Source organism: Oxyura jamaicensis, chromosome 14, assembly GCF_011077185.1.
Source record: "Oxyura jamaicensis isolate SHBP4307 breed ruddy duck chromosome 14, BPBGC_Ojam_1.0, whole genome shotgun sequence".
NCBI lineage: Eukaryota > Metazoa > Chordata > Aves > Anseriformes > Anatidae > Oxyura > Oxyura jamaicensis.
The window spans coordinates 8,131,441-8,147,850 of record NC_048906.1 but is presented as its reverse complement, the minus strand read 5'-3'; the positions used below and the strand labels follow the sequence as shown (position 1 = coordinate 8,147,850).

The 16,410-nt window shown below is 42.7% G+C and overlaps 2 protein-coding genes across 3 annotated transcripts in view; one reads left to right on the top strand and one right to left on the bottom strand.

Annotated features, from left to right (window-relative positions):
• The window catches only part of ERI2 (ERI1 exoribonuclease family member 2), a 5,227-nt gene extending 3,017 nt beyond the window's left edge, over positions 1 to 2,210 (bottom strand). Inside the window, exons 1-5 of the mRNA XM_035339287.1 lie at positions 2,084 to 2,210; positions 1,805 to 1,944; positions 1,532 to 1,659; positions 1,232 to 1,388; positions 442 to 542 (exon numbers count right to left, since the gene is read on the bottom strand). Coding sequence (XP_035195178.1) covers positions 442 to 542; positions 1,232 to 1,388; positions 1,532 to 1,659; positions 1,805 to 1,944; positions 2,084 to 2,106 — 549 coding nt within the window. The 5' untranslated portion in view covers positions 2,107 to 2,210. The remainder of the gene's footprint in view (positions 1 to 441; positions 543 to 1,231; positions 1,389 to 1,531; positions 1,660 to 1,804; positions 1,945 to 2,083) is intronic.
• On the top strand, positions 2,193 to 16,410 carry REXO5 (RNA exonuclease 5). Of its 2 annotated transcripts, XM_035339284.1 has the most exons (19): positions 2,193 to 2,349; positions 3,410 to 3,531; positions 4,428 to 4,554; positions 5,334 to 5,421; positions 6,569 to 6,718; positions 6,871 to 6,959; positions 7,764 to 7,879; positions 8,742 to 8,880; positions 9,416 to 9,510; positions 10,307 to 10,409; positions 10,875 to 11,011; positions 11,347 to 11,455; positions 11,796 to 11,906; positions 12,026 to 12,163; positions 12,701 to 12,793; positions 13,270 to 13,489; positions 13,895 to 14,088; positions 14,707 to 14,816; positions 16,196 to 16,410. In XM_035339284.1, exons 1-19 carry the CDS (start codon positions 2,227 to 2,229, stop codon positions 16,263 to 16,265), a joined length of 2,334 nt encoding a protein of 777 aa, XP_035195175.1. In that variant the 5' UTR covers positions 2,193 to 2,226; the 3' UTR covers positions 16,266 to 16,410. The 2 variants fall into 2 exon arrangements, with proteins under 2 accessions (XP_035195175.1, XP_035195174.1); XM_035339283.1 differs by lacking the exons at positions 2,193 to 2,349; positions 3,410 to 3,531; positions 4,428 to 4,554; positions 5,334 to 5,421 and adding an exon at positions 5,930 to 6,067.

Here is a 16,410-nt window from a genome sequence, read left to right as displayed (position 1 = left end):
CTTTATGGTTAACATTGGTGAAGGTCTTAACACAACAACAGCCCTGAGGAATACAATTATAAGTACTATATTGAATATTTAAACTGTTGCACATTGCAAAGGCATAAGCATTAAAAAGAGTTTATATATGTGCCAAATAGAATACTTTTTCTCATTTAATATTTCCTGTTTCTCATATGATTGCACTGCTTATCTTTAGAGACTTAATTCTGCTGCACAAAAATGTTCTGGGATTACCATTCATTTATATAACAGAAACACTCAATACTTTTCCAAGCATTAAGACTGTTCAAATTCATGCAGTTCTAGAGCATGCAACATGTTATTGAGTGATAACACAAAAAGAAAACAAAGGGGTAACTGGAACAAACAGTATTGGTTGAGGTATACTTGGCCTTTGTGATGGTAACATGGGTATAAGTGTCTATTGATTTTTCTCACCTTATATGTTGCTTTGAGATCAATCCAGGAATTTAAGATGTCAGGTTTTCGCAACTGCTTCCTTTTACACTCATACTGCAAACACACACCCAGGTCCCAGTCTGCACAGAAAAAGCAAAAACAAAGATTTATTATATTTTTTAATCCTGATGTCTTCCAATTAGGCCTTTTTCTCATCTGAATGAACTAGAGGTTACAAAACAAGACAAAACAACAACAACAAAAAATCAGCAAGAAAAAATGCAACTGTTTTCATGATAACTCCAGATACAGAGCACAGACATTTACTTGGGCAGGTCACCAGTACTGCTGTACTTCCATCACTGTCCTAAGTGTGCCTTAAAACCTACATAAAGAGATGAATCAACGTACTAGTAACATCCTGTACAGATGCGTACAGGACACATGAAGCCTTTGTACATGAAAAAGGCGCTTAGGTTGCTGCAATGGGACAAGACGACAAGCGAGCGCATGTTCTCAGTAAACATTGACTTTGTGATACATAAGTATCTTGGAGACCTCACTAAATCATTTATTACACTTGTTGAGAATGGCAACACTTTGCACTCTATGTAAAGCAGAAAAATGTGATAACCCTGGAGACAAATATACAGTGAACAAGCCAGAATTCAACAGTAGTCATATTTTCAGTCTTATCCGATATCACGTCCCTAATATTTAACAGGATTTTGACTGCCTAGCAGTGAAGATGCAATCTTACTAGCACCAGCAAATGTTCATTTTTAATGGGTATTAATTTGCAGAAAAATCAAATGAAAATTTTACCTACCTGTCCAAGTGACAAAGGTACATGGCTTTGCTCCTGAAGTAGAATTACTTGGAATATCAGAACTGAATACAATTTTCTTCTCCTGTTGTATCTTTTGAATCCATTTCAAAAACTGCGATAAACAGATGTTTAGAGGGACCCCTTCATCGACTTGTTTCTTTATGAAGGAGAAGAAGAAATATACGTGTGTTAATACGGACTGGAATTCATTTGGGGCTTATTTCTCCTTAGCCCTCTTTAAAGGGCTCCATAAAATAGTAGTAAATAGCGATTTTAACTTCATACTAAGCGGCACTATACCTGCGTTATGCCGGTCAGTTCCGTACAGAACTCAGAGAGCACAGGATGCTCTTGGGGCTGGACGTAGGTGTGGAACTCAGCTTCGATCTTTCCTGTGGCAGTGTTCAGCAGGACTGCTGGAAATTCAACTGCGACAAAACCAAAACGAGGCGGGGGAAAAAACGGCCAGAAAGGTTAAAGCTGCTCGCAGAGATAATTCCGTCCGCTTAAACGCGGGCTGAGCCGTCAGGGGAGGGAAAACAGGCGACACGGACCCGGCGGGCCGCCACTCACTGATCTCGGGGCTGTGGCGCCGCTCGCCCCGCCAGCAGGTGGCCTCCAGGTCCACGACCACCAGGTGCCCGAAGCGCTGCTCCGCCGCCACCGCCGCTCCGCTCCGCGCCCGCCCGCTGCTCCTCGCCAGCCCCAGCTGCCTGTGGGCGGCACCGGGCTCCCCTCAGCACCCGCCGTGCCCCGGGCACCCGTCTCGCCCCGCTCCTGACCTCCCCTCCCCTTCCCTTCCCTCCCGGACCCCTCGGGGCGCTCCCCAGTGCCCGGCCCTGCGGCCCGCACCTGGCCAGGCGCTTGGTGGCCATCCCCGCCTCAGTGCCGGCCTCCGGCCGCCATTTCGAGCTTCCCGCCGGGCCGCGGGCGGAGCGGGGCGGGGCGGAGCGGGGCCGGCCCTGAGGAAACCTCCTGCGGCCCGCAGCGGAGCCATGGCCGGCAGCGGCTGCGGGAACGCCTGCAAGAGGCCCGCCGAGGCTGGTAGCACCGCGGAGGGGCTGGGAGCGGCTCGGAAGAGGAGCAGGACGGAGCGGGGAGGCCGGCACAAGGCGAAGGTGGGAGGCCGGGGGGGAAACCCCGTGTGAGCGTGAGGAGCGAGGCTGAGGGTGATGGCGCCGCGGGTTGTTCCTAGCGGGGGGTTAACCGCTCGAGCCTCAGAGGCTGGCACCTCTGTTTAACATCTAACCCACGGCCTTAAATTGCACCAGCCCAGCCCAGGGGGGCAGGCTCTGCCACAATTAACGAGCACGAGGCTCGTTAGCGTGCTGGGGAAAGCACTGCCTGGTAGCGAGGCAGCTACCCGAATAAGCCCCCTGCGGGATTCGATCTGTAGTGTTGTCTGCCTGTTTGTGTTTTTACTTTTTTTTTTCTTTTCAGCTATGACATCAGTATGCCACGATGCCTTTTCATTAGGTAAAAGGAACATCTGTAAGAACTTTTACAGGCCAAAAGAACACCATTGGAACAGGGCAGGTGGGCAGCAGAGGCCTATAAAGAAACGTACCTGCTTGCTGATTAGCTTGGGAGAATTCATGATTTTTGGATAGCGGCTTAAAGAGCTGTTGTGCAGAGTTGTGTGGGAGCATTCATTCTATCTCATCTACTCTGATGCTTTTTTTTCCTGCATCTTCGTTTCATGTTAATGAAACATTCTTTTCCCTGTAGAGGCCAGCAGATCCATCCGCCAAAGCAGATGATACAGTGTAAATGAAGTAAATGTTTTTCAACAAAACAAGTGGCTACATATAACGCTTGTATAAGTGCCCAAAGCTCTACAGCAGCAAGCAGGTGAATGGGTTGAGACTGTAGCACATCATGCTTGCAAATTAAGTAACCTTAAGTCTCCTTACTATGTATGTCTTCACATGTTCATCCTTACAAAATACATCTGTAAGTTAGAGGACGTGGGTTACTGAAACACTAATAGTAAATTTAATACTGAAGTGTGATCTTGAAAGAAATGTTTTGCCCATACTGGATGGAAGAGTTATTTTACGTGTAGTTGATTGCACCCAAATGGTAAATGGTTTCCTTTTACTGTATAATTGACTTCAGTTTCTGTAAACTTGTGTGATCACGTGAAAACTTTCTTTACTGGCACTTTTATTTTTGCAGGAAAAGTCATCTCGCTTGTCTGCAGCTTTATTTGGTGAGGACTGTGAAATCAGCCATGACCAGGTTTATGAGTTGTTAAAGTATGCAGCTTTGGGAAAATGCCACAATGCCACGCAGCCCAGGTATAACACCCTCCTATTTGGGAATCAACTCAGTCTTATGTCCTCATATGCTCTGAAAACCTACCTAAAGGCATAGGCAATGCTTGTTTTAGAATCCTTGCAGCACAGATGCCATGACAGACTGCATTGTGTAGATATCATTCTTGTTAGACTTGGCCAGAGACCAGAATTTCTCCTCTGATTAAAAAATTCTACAATTTCATAACTTTGCTTCATGCAGTTACCAAAAACTAAACAATTTTGTTGTATAAAAGCTTCACACACTGAGGGGAAAAAATATTAAAATATTAATGCAAAACGTTTCATGACAGATATAATTGAAATGTTTTCTCTAGAGTGTTTTGGGAAAGACATTTTAATCACTACCCTTTTTTGGGGCAGTTTCTCAGCAATGGAAGCAGGAGGCTGAGGAGTGTATATAACCTCAGATGGCATAAATATGGTGAAATGTAATAAACCCGGCAATAAAGCTAAAGGCAAAAATGTTCCACTTTGGATTTTTACTGTCAAAGAGAAAATAATTTTGTAAAACTTTCATTTTGATGAAATGATTCCATTCTTCAGTTTAATTGACTAGATTGCATTGCTACAGCTGGAGTTACTTGTGTGTATTTGTATTCTGATGCATATAAATGAGGTGGGTAGGTTATGACTTGAAATGGTACTGTAGCAGGATTTTGCTACAATTCAATCTTTCTCTCATGTCATGTTGCTTCTAGGAATATGTGGCTGGTTGAGATAAGCTTTAAAAGCCTCTTCTCATTGAAGTCATTGGCACTTGGCCACTGACTGACCTAAAAGCTGGGTTGGTGCCAAATTTGTTTTTAAGAGTGTTTTATGATTGTTTTGCTTTCATTTCTTTTCTTTTCTTTTTTTTTTTTTTTTTTAAATTGCAGCTGGTGCCGTATTTATCACCAAAGCCACCTTGCTGGGGTTGTGGTTATTGTTCTACATGAGATGAGCCAACTCCACTTCTACAAATTCTATTTACAGTTCAAACACCTCAGAAAAGTGTTCCAGCATGTAAGTCCCCAAGCTATATTGATGTCTGCTAAAATTCCTGCAGTCCTTAAAGCACATCCCAGTGATTATTGTTACAGTGAAATTATTGTATTTCCAACAGGAAGAGTCTGTCTTCTGACTCCTAAAGCAATGAGAAGATCTGTTTGTGCCCTTTGTAAGCTCAGAACAAAGGCCAGGGCTTTAATATTGGAAACAAATTGGGCTTTAATATTGGAAACAAATTTTCAAGACTTAGGTATTTGAAGCCTTACCAGGTGAAATATGCATACATTGGTGTTTCAGCCCTCTGTGCTTCCAACACCTTCAGGATGCCCAGGAGATTGAAAATACCTCAGTTGATTTGAAATTTACTTTAAGGTATGAATAAGGAGAATTTCAACAGAGTTATGCTATTCCCACTGGTTGAAAAATCTCACTCTGACAATTTACACTTCATATCAAATTTCTCCCATTTCCCAAAAGGATTATTAAAATAATTACTTTGATTTTCCGAGCTACAAGCAATGTTTTTGAAGGAAGAAAGAAGTGCTTTGATTGGGACTTCTAGAGAATTCTCTCTGAACTGCAGCAAATGCAAAATCACAGCTTAACTGGAAAGTCTGGAACTCCTTTAGTTTCTGTCAGTGAAAGTCTGAAACCTGTGAAAATGCCCAGTGTGCTTCTACTACTTTTTTTAACCATCTTTCTCTAAATCTTATTGCTTTGGGGATGAAGAGGCATCTTATATGCTTGATGTTTCTGCTATGATTCAAAGTTCCTAAAACTTTTTTTCTCTCCAGAGATTCACATTACCACCTTATTCAGCTAGCTTCCTAGCCAACCTGTATGGAGAAGGAGCAAATGTGAAACCTCAAAACAATGCACAAGGTATCTTGCTTGGCTTTGCATTATCCGTTTCAGTCACAGTGATTCACTTTCAAGAGTAATTTAATAGCTCTGCATGCTGTGCAATCCCAGCATGCTGCTATGGTAAACTTGTTTACAAAGAAATAAGTAGCTTATGCCCAAAGGCTAGTTCCCCTAACTAGTTCAGTAACTCTCTGTTGAGCTTTTTGTCACAAGTAAATGCAAAAAGAACAGATTTTTTTTTTTTTTTTAGTAAGTTTAATCCAAAATTCTGATGCTTCATTACCCATTTTGTGATTGTTTTATTGTAACGTATATCTAACAATAGATACACAGAAAGAAATTAGATTCAAGCTACGAAGTTACTCATTTGTTCATAGTTTTCTTTGTTATACTAAGCTGCAAATCAAGGTAAAGAACAGGTATGTTGACAACTGATCTCCTATTTTTACACTCTTTATAGAGGTGATTGTAATCCAACGGGCTTGTACAAAACCCGCAAGAGACTACAATGAGAACTTCACTGAAATTGTTAGAAGTGTAACAAAGAATCTTGAATTCCAGTCCTAAATGGGAGAATGAACAGCTGTTACTTTCAATGTATTGACAAAGTCCTCTAGCATCCTGACTGTAAACCTACTGCACAGTCACAGATCTGAGATGTCAGGTATATTTTTCTTTAAGTGCAATCTGCAGGGAATCACCTACCAAATAGACTTTATACAGCTGTGGATTCTGGTGTCAGTTCAATGCTTGCTTCTTTTTGAGCCACAGAGTGCATTTTCTCCTAATAATACTTCGGGGAAGGAATTTCACACAGAAAGTAGGAAAAGAGAACTTCTTTTACAACTTACATGAGATAACAGATGACTATGCTGTCAGGCTTACGAGTAAAGTGTGCTCTCTGTTACTGAAAGGAATGTGAGACAGACTTCTGATGTGACTTGCTCACAATCAGCTAACTGCCAGTAGCTGAGCTGGGAGTAGGATTCAAGTACCCTGTCTCACGCATCAGCATATATCATTTATCCTTATATATATATATAGTCTATTGTTCCATGTAGTGTTTTATTGTGAAATGGTGTAACTTCTTCGTGTGCATACCAATGCAGAAAACTGCAAGTAAGGAGTGCTATCTGAACTTGACAGGTGATTCTGTATGTTACAGGCTTGATTTCCACTAGCAGTGGATATATTCCTAAAAACTCAGACTTGCAATGTGATCTCATCATCCGGAAATATGGAGAATCAAAACAAGGCCTTACTAGGTACATTCTAACTTTAGAAGAGATGAAAAAAAATGATTATCCCATTAAAGGTCAGTTTTCTGAGGTTTTTGGTTGCTTGGGTTGGTTTGGTTTTTGTCTGTTTTTAATTTTGCCAGTTAATGATGTTTGGTCATATAAGATACATGATGACTGTTAGAAGAGAGAGGTCTGTGTCTTGTTCACAGGTGTCTTTTCATTTTAGGCTCCCCTGGCTGTAAGGGTTACGTGCATACAGAGTGTGATCAGCAGAGGACAGACAGCAGCCCCCTCTTTGGTCTGGACTGTGAAATGGTAAAAATAAACGTGTGACCTTACAGAGCATAGTCGAGCAATCAAGCTCCAAGCAGCAATTCCAAAATGAGCCAGGCACCCTGGGCATTTATTAAACCCCTTCTGATGTATTAATATCTGCTGCCAGTCTTTTCAGTGATGGTACCAGTGTTAATGCAACCAGAGGAAAGACTCAGAAAGTCCTTCTTGAGCAGTGCACTAAAGAGCTCAGTTACGTGGCAGTTTTCAGGACAGCATCTGGAACTGCCAGGTCTATTGCCAATGCTGCAGTAACTCCTGAGACTTTTTTTACAATTCCTTCTCCCGGCCCTCCCCAGAGCATGGGAATGCAGAGATGTCTCTCTGTTACCCCTTTAGCCATCCCAGTTCTTCCAGTAGCATGCTGTAGTGAGGATTTCTCTCTCAGTGCAGTTCTGACCTTGCAGAGATGCCCAGTTGGCATCAGCATTGAGTGACTAACGATGCGATCTGGGCTCTACTTTTAAATTATATTTATCTTCTCTGGTAAAGGTGTTGTCATTGCAGCCCTGCAGTGCAGAGTACAAACTGATTCTGTGAAATCAGCATTTCTTTGTAAAGGCTTTCTTTGCGTTGTGCTTACCTGCGTGTTTGCTGTGTTTATGGTGGGCATTTAACAATTCAAATGAAGTGTGCTACAGCATGAAGCAAGCTATAACTGGTAGATCTCTAAAGTAAAGCAGCTCCTTAGCAGTGATTCTGCTGCAGCCAAAGCAGATCTCAGCTCAGGTTGTTGAATGGCAGCATTGTGCTGATTCAAAAGCTGCCTCTGCTTTTTCCTGACAGTGCCTGACTGCAAGGGGGAACGAAGTCACTCGTGTCTCTTTGGTGGATGCACGGGGTCAATGCCTCTTGAATGAACTAGTCAAACCTGAAAGCACAATAGTGAATTACCGCACCAGGTGACTTGCACTGATGTTTCTTATCTCTTCAAGAGCTATAAGCCTTTCAAATCAAGCCTGTAACCCAGGACCTTTCAGAAAACTTTGGTCTGTACACTTGTCTACTCACTGATGTCTACTGCATTTTACTTGGTGTTAAGAATCCAGTTTGTGCTTTGTGGGTAGAATAACCAACGTTACGTATGCACTCACTGCTGTGCAGTGCTCCTGTGTCTAGACAGAAGCATTATTGTTCTGCAGTGTTCTAGGAAAAGTTCTGTTACAGGTTAATGATACACAGCACAGGTTACTCTTTACTGTCAGATATAAAATAGGACAGAGGGTGAGTAAGAGTACGGGATTGCAGTCTGGGTCTCTGCACTGCAGCTAAGTTTGCTTGTCTGTAGAAAATGAACAGTGTAGGTCATCGGCTCACTTCGAGGTCTAGTGCTGGGCTCTTTTGTTTTACAACAAAAGAAGGCAAAATTCAAGCCACGTCTTCTCCAAGACTTTGTCTGGATGCTTCCAGGAGGTGAAGTGCCAATTCCCTCAGGTTACTTGGAAGCATTTCCTTCCATGTCAGCCTTCCATGTCAGCTTTGCAATATTTTCTTACCTGTGCTATCTGATGCTAAGAACTGTATCACTTGAAATTAAGTTATGCTTGAGAGAGAACAAGCTTTTGAAATAGATGTGGTAGCTGCAACAGCTTAATATTTGTGCAGTATGTCCTCTTATGTTGGAATGCACTTATAGAGGAAGCAGTAAACTGCATTCTGTCATTAGTTACACTGGGTTCTTACTTTACATACCTGCTTGTAATGTTCCCAGTAAGTGCTGTTGCTAATGCACTGCTTGTACTCCATCCACCTTCTGTTTTGAAGATTCTCAGGAATCACAAGGAAAATGCTGCTTCCAGTGAAAACAAGATTACCAGACGTACAAAGCAGACTAAAAAAAATACTTCCGCATGATGCAGTATTGGTGGGTCATTCTCTAAATGCTGATCTCCAGGCTTTGCAAGTGAGTAGGCTTTTAAGAGTATCTTTCACAAAACTGCTATTAATTTCAGGCCTAAAAGCTCCATTATTTTTTTTTTTTTTTATTAGTGAACAATTGTTTTTCATTATGAATGGCCTTATGTCTGTAAGGATTTAAAAGAGAAGTACTGCACCTTGCAGGTTTTATAGATGGAAGGGCTGTTTTCAGAACCCAAAAGGAAGGAAGGTTGCAACAGAAGCCTTACCTTCCTGCTTCAGCCAGGTGCTTTCAATCAGTCTGCCACAGGAAGAACTGAAGTCCTTTCTGTATTTAATTTAACCAGCCTCAAATGCTTGAGTCATAATCATTCCAACCCAACCCAGGTTTTCCCAACAGAGTTTAGAAAGGAGATTTGGGCCTGTTTCATGGTTCCCATGTGTTCTCTTGTCTGAACCAGTTACCTGTCAGTGCAAATTGGGCAACTGAAATGAGAGGGCAGAGGCACAGGTAATGGAGTCACTGCCCAATTCTATATGACTGTTCTTAAATTAAACTGGTGATGTTTTCTCTCCTCCAGATGATCCACCCTAGTGTTATTGATACTTCGTTGCTTTTTGCCAGAAATGAAGGTCGAAGATTTAAGCTAAAATTTCTAGCCAAAGCTGTTCTAGGGTAAGATTATTTTTGCATTGTCATGGGAAGTATTAGAAACTATTATGGGGGCTATAGGGTCCTGCTCTTCCACCAGTAGGATAAGATTTTTTTTTTTTCTGATAAAAGGAAGGAGAGCAGGCTGTGCAAATAGACAATAAAGAGGAGTTTACTGTGTGCTTGAAACATCAGGCAGTGTAACAAATTGGCTTATCTTTGAGCAAGCAGGGATGCTATGACACAGCCAGTAATGAGCTCATTTGTATGTGAACCACAAAACTAGCTTTTCTGCAGTTCTACCACTATGCGAAATTGTAGAGCAGTGAATAAGCTCTGGCTCACATAAATGAGATCTGTTGCAGTTATCAAGAAAGAAAAGCTAACTTACGGAAGTATAATTTACTGACTTAATCATGTCCCTTACTGTACTAGCTATCGTAGCACATCTTAGTAATCCAGCATGCACCATTCACTCTGCAGCTCCAAACCTCACTGAATTGGAGGTTGCCTCCCTGCCTGTGCCTTGGGTCACTGGTCAAGGAAAAAGCAAAATTAAAAATAATCATGGCTTAGAGTACCAAATATTACTGCTGTTTCTGTCAAACCCTGTAAACGGTGTTTTGCTCAATGTTGCAAAAATGTTTCTTGCAGTAACTTTGGGGAATCTTTCACAAGAATACTGCTGCACAGAATTGAAATCCTTTTTGGAGAGGGGAAAGCTATTTTGCCTGAAAAGGACCCAATTTAGAAAAGACAAGCTGTTGGTCAGTATGGAAAAACAGATAACCTGCCTGTACACCTAATTTTGATGCCCTAGGAAGGAGATCCAGTGTGACCAGAAGCTTGGTCATGATCCCACTGAAGATGCAAGAGCTGCATTGGAATTGGCTCAATTCTTTATTGAGCAAGGACCAGCAAAGGTAGCTGTATCTCATGTCCTTAATAGCAGAATATACAAGTGGTGTACATGAAGAAAAAGCATTCTTGCCCATCCTCTTACTGATTTAAAAGAGAAATTGGGCTGATCTTGCAGAGGGGCACTGGGGGAAGAAAGATTCAGACATTTGCAGCCTACAGGACTCCCTATCATTTTTTTTCTAAATAAAGTAGTGAGTGACCTCGTATGTTTTGGCAGAGATTCAGTGGCTTTTATGAGTCTCCTTCTTGTATTGTTGGTTTCTTGAGAGGACATTTTGGATGTGCTGGTTGATGCATGAAGTTCTGCATGCTTAAAATGACAACAGAAAATAATAAGGCAAGAAATAAACGTCTTTCTCCACTAGTGTGGAATGTGCCTAGGTGACTCATAGAGAAGGCACATGCCACTCGGTTAGCTACAATTAGCTGAGATGAAAGCCATCTACTCATCTTCTTCCTTCCACAAGGTAGCAGAACTAAATTTGGAAATGCTGCTGACAACTGAAAGGCTGACTGAGGTCTCACAGAACAAATCGGCGTTACAGCCACAAGGATGTAGGGTCCAGAAGCAGTCGAATGATCCTCCGCATCTATCCAAACCATGGTAATAAGATTCTCAGATATGCATGTTTTTCCTTTGATTGAATCCTCAGTGAAATTAAAGAAGTGTCTTATGTTTTCAGAAGCCATCAGTGCCTTCAGAGAGACACAGATAATTGCAGGCTAGCACTGAAAAATTTTCAGAAATAGTATCTTAAATTTCACAAAGCATTTTCCAGGCTGCTTTTGATGTTGAGAGCAAGAATATTCTTTAAGATTTCTTTAATGAACTGTATCATTTCTCAGTGACAGGCACTTCCTTGCATGCTTTTAACTCACCTTATCATTAACTACTGTGATTCACAGCTTTTTTTTTTTTTTTTTTCTCCTCTCTGCTAGTTTTTTAGACTGCTTGCAGGTGACCGGCCAAAAACCCCTCCTTTTGGGCAGACAGGAAGCCGACTCTTCTGGCCTGTGTCAGAGCAACCTGAGCATTTCAAACAAAGAGGTGAATGGATCTGGGTGGGTTGGCCTAAGCAAGCTTCAAAGTAGTTCAAAGTTCTTGTTCTGGGGGTGGGTTGATGAGTCCTATTTTAAAAAGCTGGCTGACAGTAGCGTTAGCAATAGTGCTAATACCAGGTTAGCTAAATCCATTTTAACATTTCAGAAATAAGCTTTGATCCACTATCACCCTCTCATGACTCACTAAAGAAGAATTTCTGCCTGAGGGCTTCCTTGGACAATAATGACTATTGAAGTGGAGAACTAAATTCAAGAGCTTAGTTTCTGGTCTTTTGCAGTCAACTATCTTGCAACTCTTTGAGCCATGTGTACTCTTTTCCTTCCAGATTCTTCAGAGAGCCTTAGAAGATGTTCCCCTGTCCACATTCAGTATCATTCAGTTCAGTTTGGGTCCAGAGTACATTGCATCTCATCTTCTTGCTGGATTTTGTGAAAAGGTAACTCTTTTTGAGTAAGACTAGTCTTCATTGCTCAACTTGGAAAGAGACATTTATCTGGAGGCATCTAGTAGTTCCTTTGCTTTGTGAAGTTCCTTCTCTAATCTGTGTTCCCACAGGTGAGAAGCAAGCTGACTGACATGCTGACAATTTATGCAGGTCCTTTTGAAGAAAGTTTTTGCCTGAAGTCTGTGAAAAAAGAATTTGGGAGGTGTGGGCCAATCCAGTCTCTGACAGTGGTAACGGAAACATACCAGGTGAGGGGCACTCAAAGCATTCAGCTGGTTGGCAGGCAGTGAAGTCCAGAGTAATCTCTAGGGTAGGAACGGATGAGAACCACTTGAATATATTATTATTTTTTTGTTTGTCTTTGTTTATTTTTCTCTGGCTGTTTAGTCATGAGCTACAACAATTCAGCACATATAAAAGCTGCTGCGCACAGCAACAAGAATAAGCACGGCTGATGTGGCGTAACAGTGCTGCTCAAGCTAAAGAGCTTTAACTGAGTACTGGTGAAACTGAGATGATTTTTGTTCCTCTCAAGAGAATTGATATAATAAGGCCTTTAGTGGCAAAACAAGGTTGCTAATAATTACTAAGTTAATTGAAGGTTTTTTAAACAGCTACAGCATATGGAGTGTTACCTGTATTACCCACCCAAACGTTTTTATACACTACAGGGGAAAAACAAAACAAAACAACAACAACAAAAAAACTTATTGAGACCCGAGTTGTAAAGGGGGAGGGCTAATGTGTACTATTCATAAACCTGAAGTGTATTATCTTGTTTCAAGCCCTACGTCTGTATCCAGTATGAGGTGCTGGAAGCTGCCCAGCTTGCCCTGGAAAGCCTAGATGGAGCTGAGATTGCAGGATCCTGCATTAAGGTAAACTAAATAGCAAAAGCCTAGGTTACATGTAGCACAGGAATACTGGCTAATACCACGCTTCTTAATACCTACTTAGAGCATGGAGTCTGGGCAAATCCTGGCTGGTTGTGCTGTCACCATCTCCCTGTCCCTAGACAATTTAGGGCTGCTGGCAGAAGGCGGATGGCTGTTGCCCTCTTTCTTTCCCATCTGCCAGAAGAAGGGGGTTAGAAAGCTTTCTGACCTGGCAACTGTGTCTTAAAAATGAGGAGCCAAGTAACTGGGTGTTAAAATGCCACATATGTAGTATTCTTAATTGTCCTGCATTACAGACATATCTTTCATGACTAATTAATCTAGCCTTAATTACATTGTTCATGGAAGGGAAAATATCAAAACTCAGCTAATCGGACAGAATCATTTAAAACAGAAGCTCAGAACATAGAGCTGCTTTGGCTGATGTGCTGTGTTTGCTCCTGTTGGACCCACCCCAGGTTCAGAGACCTGTCACTGCTGCAACGCTGGACTGTGATGTTCTGATACAGGAACTAGAACTGGATATAGAAAACGAAGGTGTGATTTATGTGGCGGGTCTAAAGAAGTCATTAACAGAGACAGACTTGCAAGAAGAATTCAGCCAGTTGGAAGCCCTGGAAACTCTGTTCCTGCCAAAGGATCTCCAGAATGGAAGGCACAAGAACTGCTGTTTCCTCAGTAAGTAGCTTTGCAATGCAGCCTGGTTATTTCCTTCAAGTAAGCTTGTTCAGCACCGCTGGGAAATTCACAATGACACAGCAAGAACAACTGAAACTCAGGTCTGCTCCAAGTGACACTATTTTAAATACTTGAGTGAAAGCACAGCTGGCTACTGTGCAGCTTCACACTGACATGTAATCACTTATAAAAAACAAAGAGAACAGCCAGATGAGTGGTGTTGCACTTAACTGGCAGTTCTTTAGTCTGACACTTACCTGTCTGCAGGATGAACATCTGCTTACTGCAGCCATTTCAGTTTCTCATTTCCCTTTAGCTCTCCACATTTTTGGCACTGCCCTGCAGGTGCCAAAGAACAGGGCAACATAACTGGCAAAGGGTGATCCCTTTCTCATTGTTTTTCAGAATTCCAGACATCACAAAGTGCTATGGATGCCCTTGAAGTTATAAACAGCTGGGCTGTGAAGGGCAGCAAGTTAAGAAGTAGGAAGGCGCTTGCTTCAGGTCACCTCTGGAGGTGGATTTGGCAAATGAATCACAGCAGTGGGAAACAAGTAGGAAACAGCTTCTGTGAGAAGACGGTGCCTCTCTCTGACTCCGTGAGTTTAAGGCTATGCTGGTGTTTGTGGCAGTTTGTTAGCGAGGTTAATAGCATTGAACTGCGTGCTGCTCTGGGAACCAGAGGTGGTCACTGTGAGGAGCCTTAGGTACAGAGCTATATCTAGCAGTAGGATCTTCCGCTGGTGCGGAGGCTGCCATGGCTCAATTTTCATAAGGCATCTTGGAGACATAATATCCCAGGAGATAATGTGGCATTTGTGGGATACAGTATAACTGAAAAACAGCCCAGGCATATGGAGCAGTGAGTTCCATAGAGAGGAACCACTGCCTCCCACCTGAGAGCACGCTGAGCAATGCACAGGTACAGGGAGGGGTAGGGCAGTTGGAGAGAAGCGACAAGTTGTGTAGCCTACAGGAAAGAACAGATCTCGGTGCAGCTCCCATTTTTACTGGAGCAAGCTGCAGTGCCAGGTGAGTAGGGCATGTGGCTCTCCCTGCAGCTGAGCTATTGCACTTCCAAATGCTAGCCAGAAACAATCAGCCCTTCCATCCCTGACATGTCTCCAGCGTGAGTCTCCACATAAACACTTCTAGATGTGATTGTTACATATCTGCAGAAGAATGGGGGATTTCAAGGCTTGTATTCTGTTACACAGGAGCAGAGTCTAAGGAAAAAGGTGAAGAAGTTGGACCAGATTATAAAAAAGCTTTATAGAAGTCTGCAGAAGAATACCTTGTGTGTCGTTCTCTTTCCTGGAACAAACAGGTAACTTGCCCCATTTTGCTAGGAGTCCTCTCCCTCACTACAGCATCCTTGCAGGAAAGACATGTAAGGAGGGAGAGATACACGCTTCAGAAGTTCTACTTTTTTGTTGTTAGTTTTATATGTGGTGAAGTTATTTTGATTAACCAAAGAAAATCACACCCCTCCCCCTTCCTTCCCCTGAACCACCTACCAGTTGTCTTGTGGTACCCTGCCTTACATGCTTCATCCTTAGCATGGCTCAGGGATCCAGGTTCATTCCCTTCTGTCAGGAACATGAAAGCATAATTTGGAAATAATAATAATAAAAAACACTATTGTGCTTTCATAGGAAAGAGCAGGGTGTTGCGTTGGACCTCAGAGGTAATAGCAGGGATGCTTCTGCATGGGGTAGTCTCCCTTTATTTCCCAAGGGCCTGAAGTGCCACAGATGGCCCTTCCCTGTTTAATTATTAACAAGAAAATTGAATCTTTCCCAGGCAAGGCCTTAGTTACTGAATACATTCTTATTTCAGTAGTCTTTTCTCAGCGTTGCTCTTCAGCTAGTCAGACAAGGGTCTTGTCTACCCCTGCCTTTTTGAAGCTCATCTTCAACAGAAGGGGCACCAGGCCTTTGGGGAGACACGAGCCAGGCCCTGCTGTAGAAGGAGGGAGCCAGAGCAGCAGCTCTTTTGTCAGGCTACGCAGCCAGGCCCAGCTCCCTGCTCTTACCTGCAAAGCTTCCGGAGGAGAGGATGCGTGCTGCTGTATTACCTTCTTGACCACTGTCCCTGGGGGGGGGTGGGGGATGAGCCCAAGCCCAGAGGCTGTTTAGGCCCAGGGCCTGTGACAAACCATTTCAGTAAGCGTACGTGCCAAAGGCTGCTTGTGGCATGGGCTGCTCTAACTGGGCAGTTGTTGGTAACTTTACTTACTTTTCCTTAAGAAAAGATCAGTTAGCTGGTTTCCCATCACACCGAAGAATAATAGCACGCCAAATGAGACAGCAGCAACTCTTCCCTCATTAGACAAATGCTGATTGCATGCAGCCCTCTACAACTGGTTTCTTGCACAAGTGTGGTATCAAATACTGCTTCAGCATAACTCAGCCATGTCTGGGACAGTTTGGGGAAAAGGGTGCACCCTCCCAGGCCTGGAAGAGGTTTCTTGTTAAGTGAGATTCCCAAATTACTGGTTCCCAGAGGACTGATAGTTCAGACCAGGCTTCTTGCTTAAAAAGAGTGTTTTTTTCCCAGCCAACCATGAGTTATCAATGAACAACCCAACCTTGCAGTTTTTCAGTGTGCTGACACAGGGTTCCTGGCTCCTCACTGCTAGGCCCGTGAGCTTCTGGGCATCAATGCTAGCCTGAACAGAAATAACAGCTCTTGTTTATGTTACAGCATACATGGATCACGGTCTGGCCTTGGTCTGATGGGAATAAAAGATGACAGAGGGAGCAGTGCTTGTTAAGCTGCCAAGTTTTTAAGCAATCTTTTGTTAAGATATTCTTAATTACTTTAAATATTGATGTCCCTGTAAAGACCCCTCATCATAAGAACAATAGACTTGCACTGTATCTTTTATAAAGTTTAAAAATAAAAGCTATTCAAAACAT

What these genes read in the sequence shown, in the direction of transcription:
- REXO5 (XM_035339284.1), top strand. Translation starts at nt 2,227, where the DNA reads ATGGCCGGCAGCGGCTGCGGGAACGCCTGCAAGAGGCCCGCCGAGGCT. An exon ending in CACAATGCCACGCAGCCCAG is followed by an intron (nt 3,532 to 4,427) that starts GTATAACACCCT and finishes TTTAAATTGCAG; the next exon opens with CTGGTGCCGTATTTATCACC. An exon ending in CCGCATCTATCCAAACCATG is followed by an intron (nt 11,012 to 11,346) that starts GTAATAAGATTC and finishes CCTCTCTGCTAG; the next exon opens with TTTTTTAGACTGCTTGCAGG.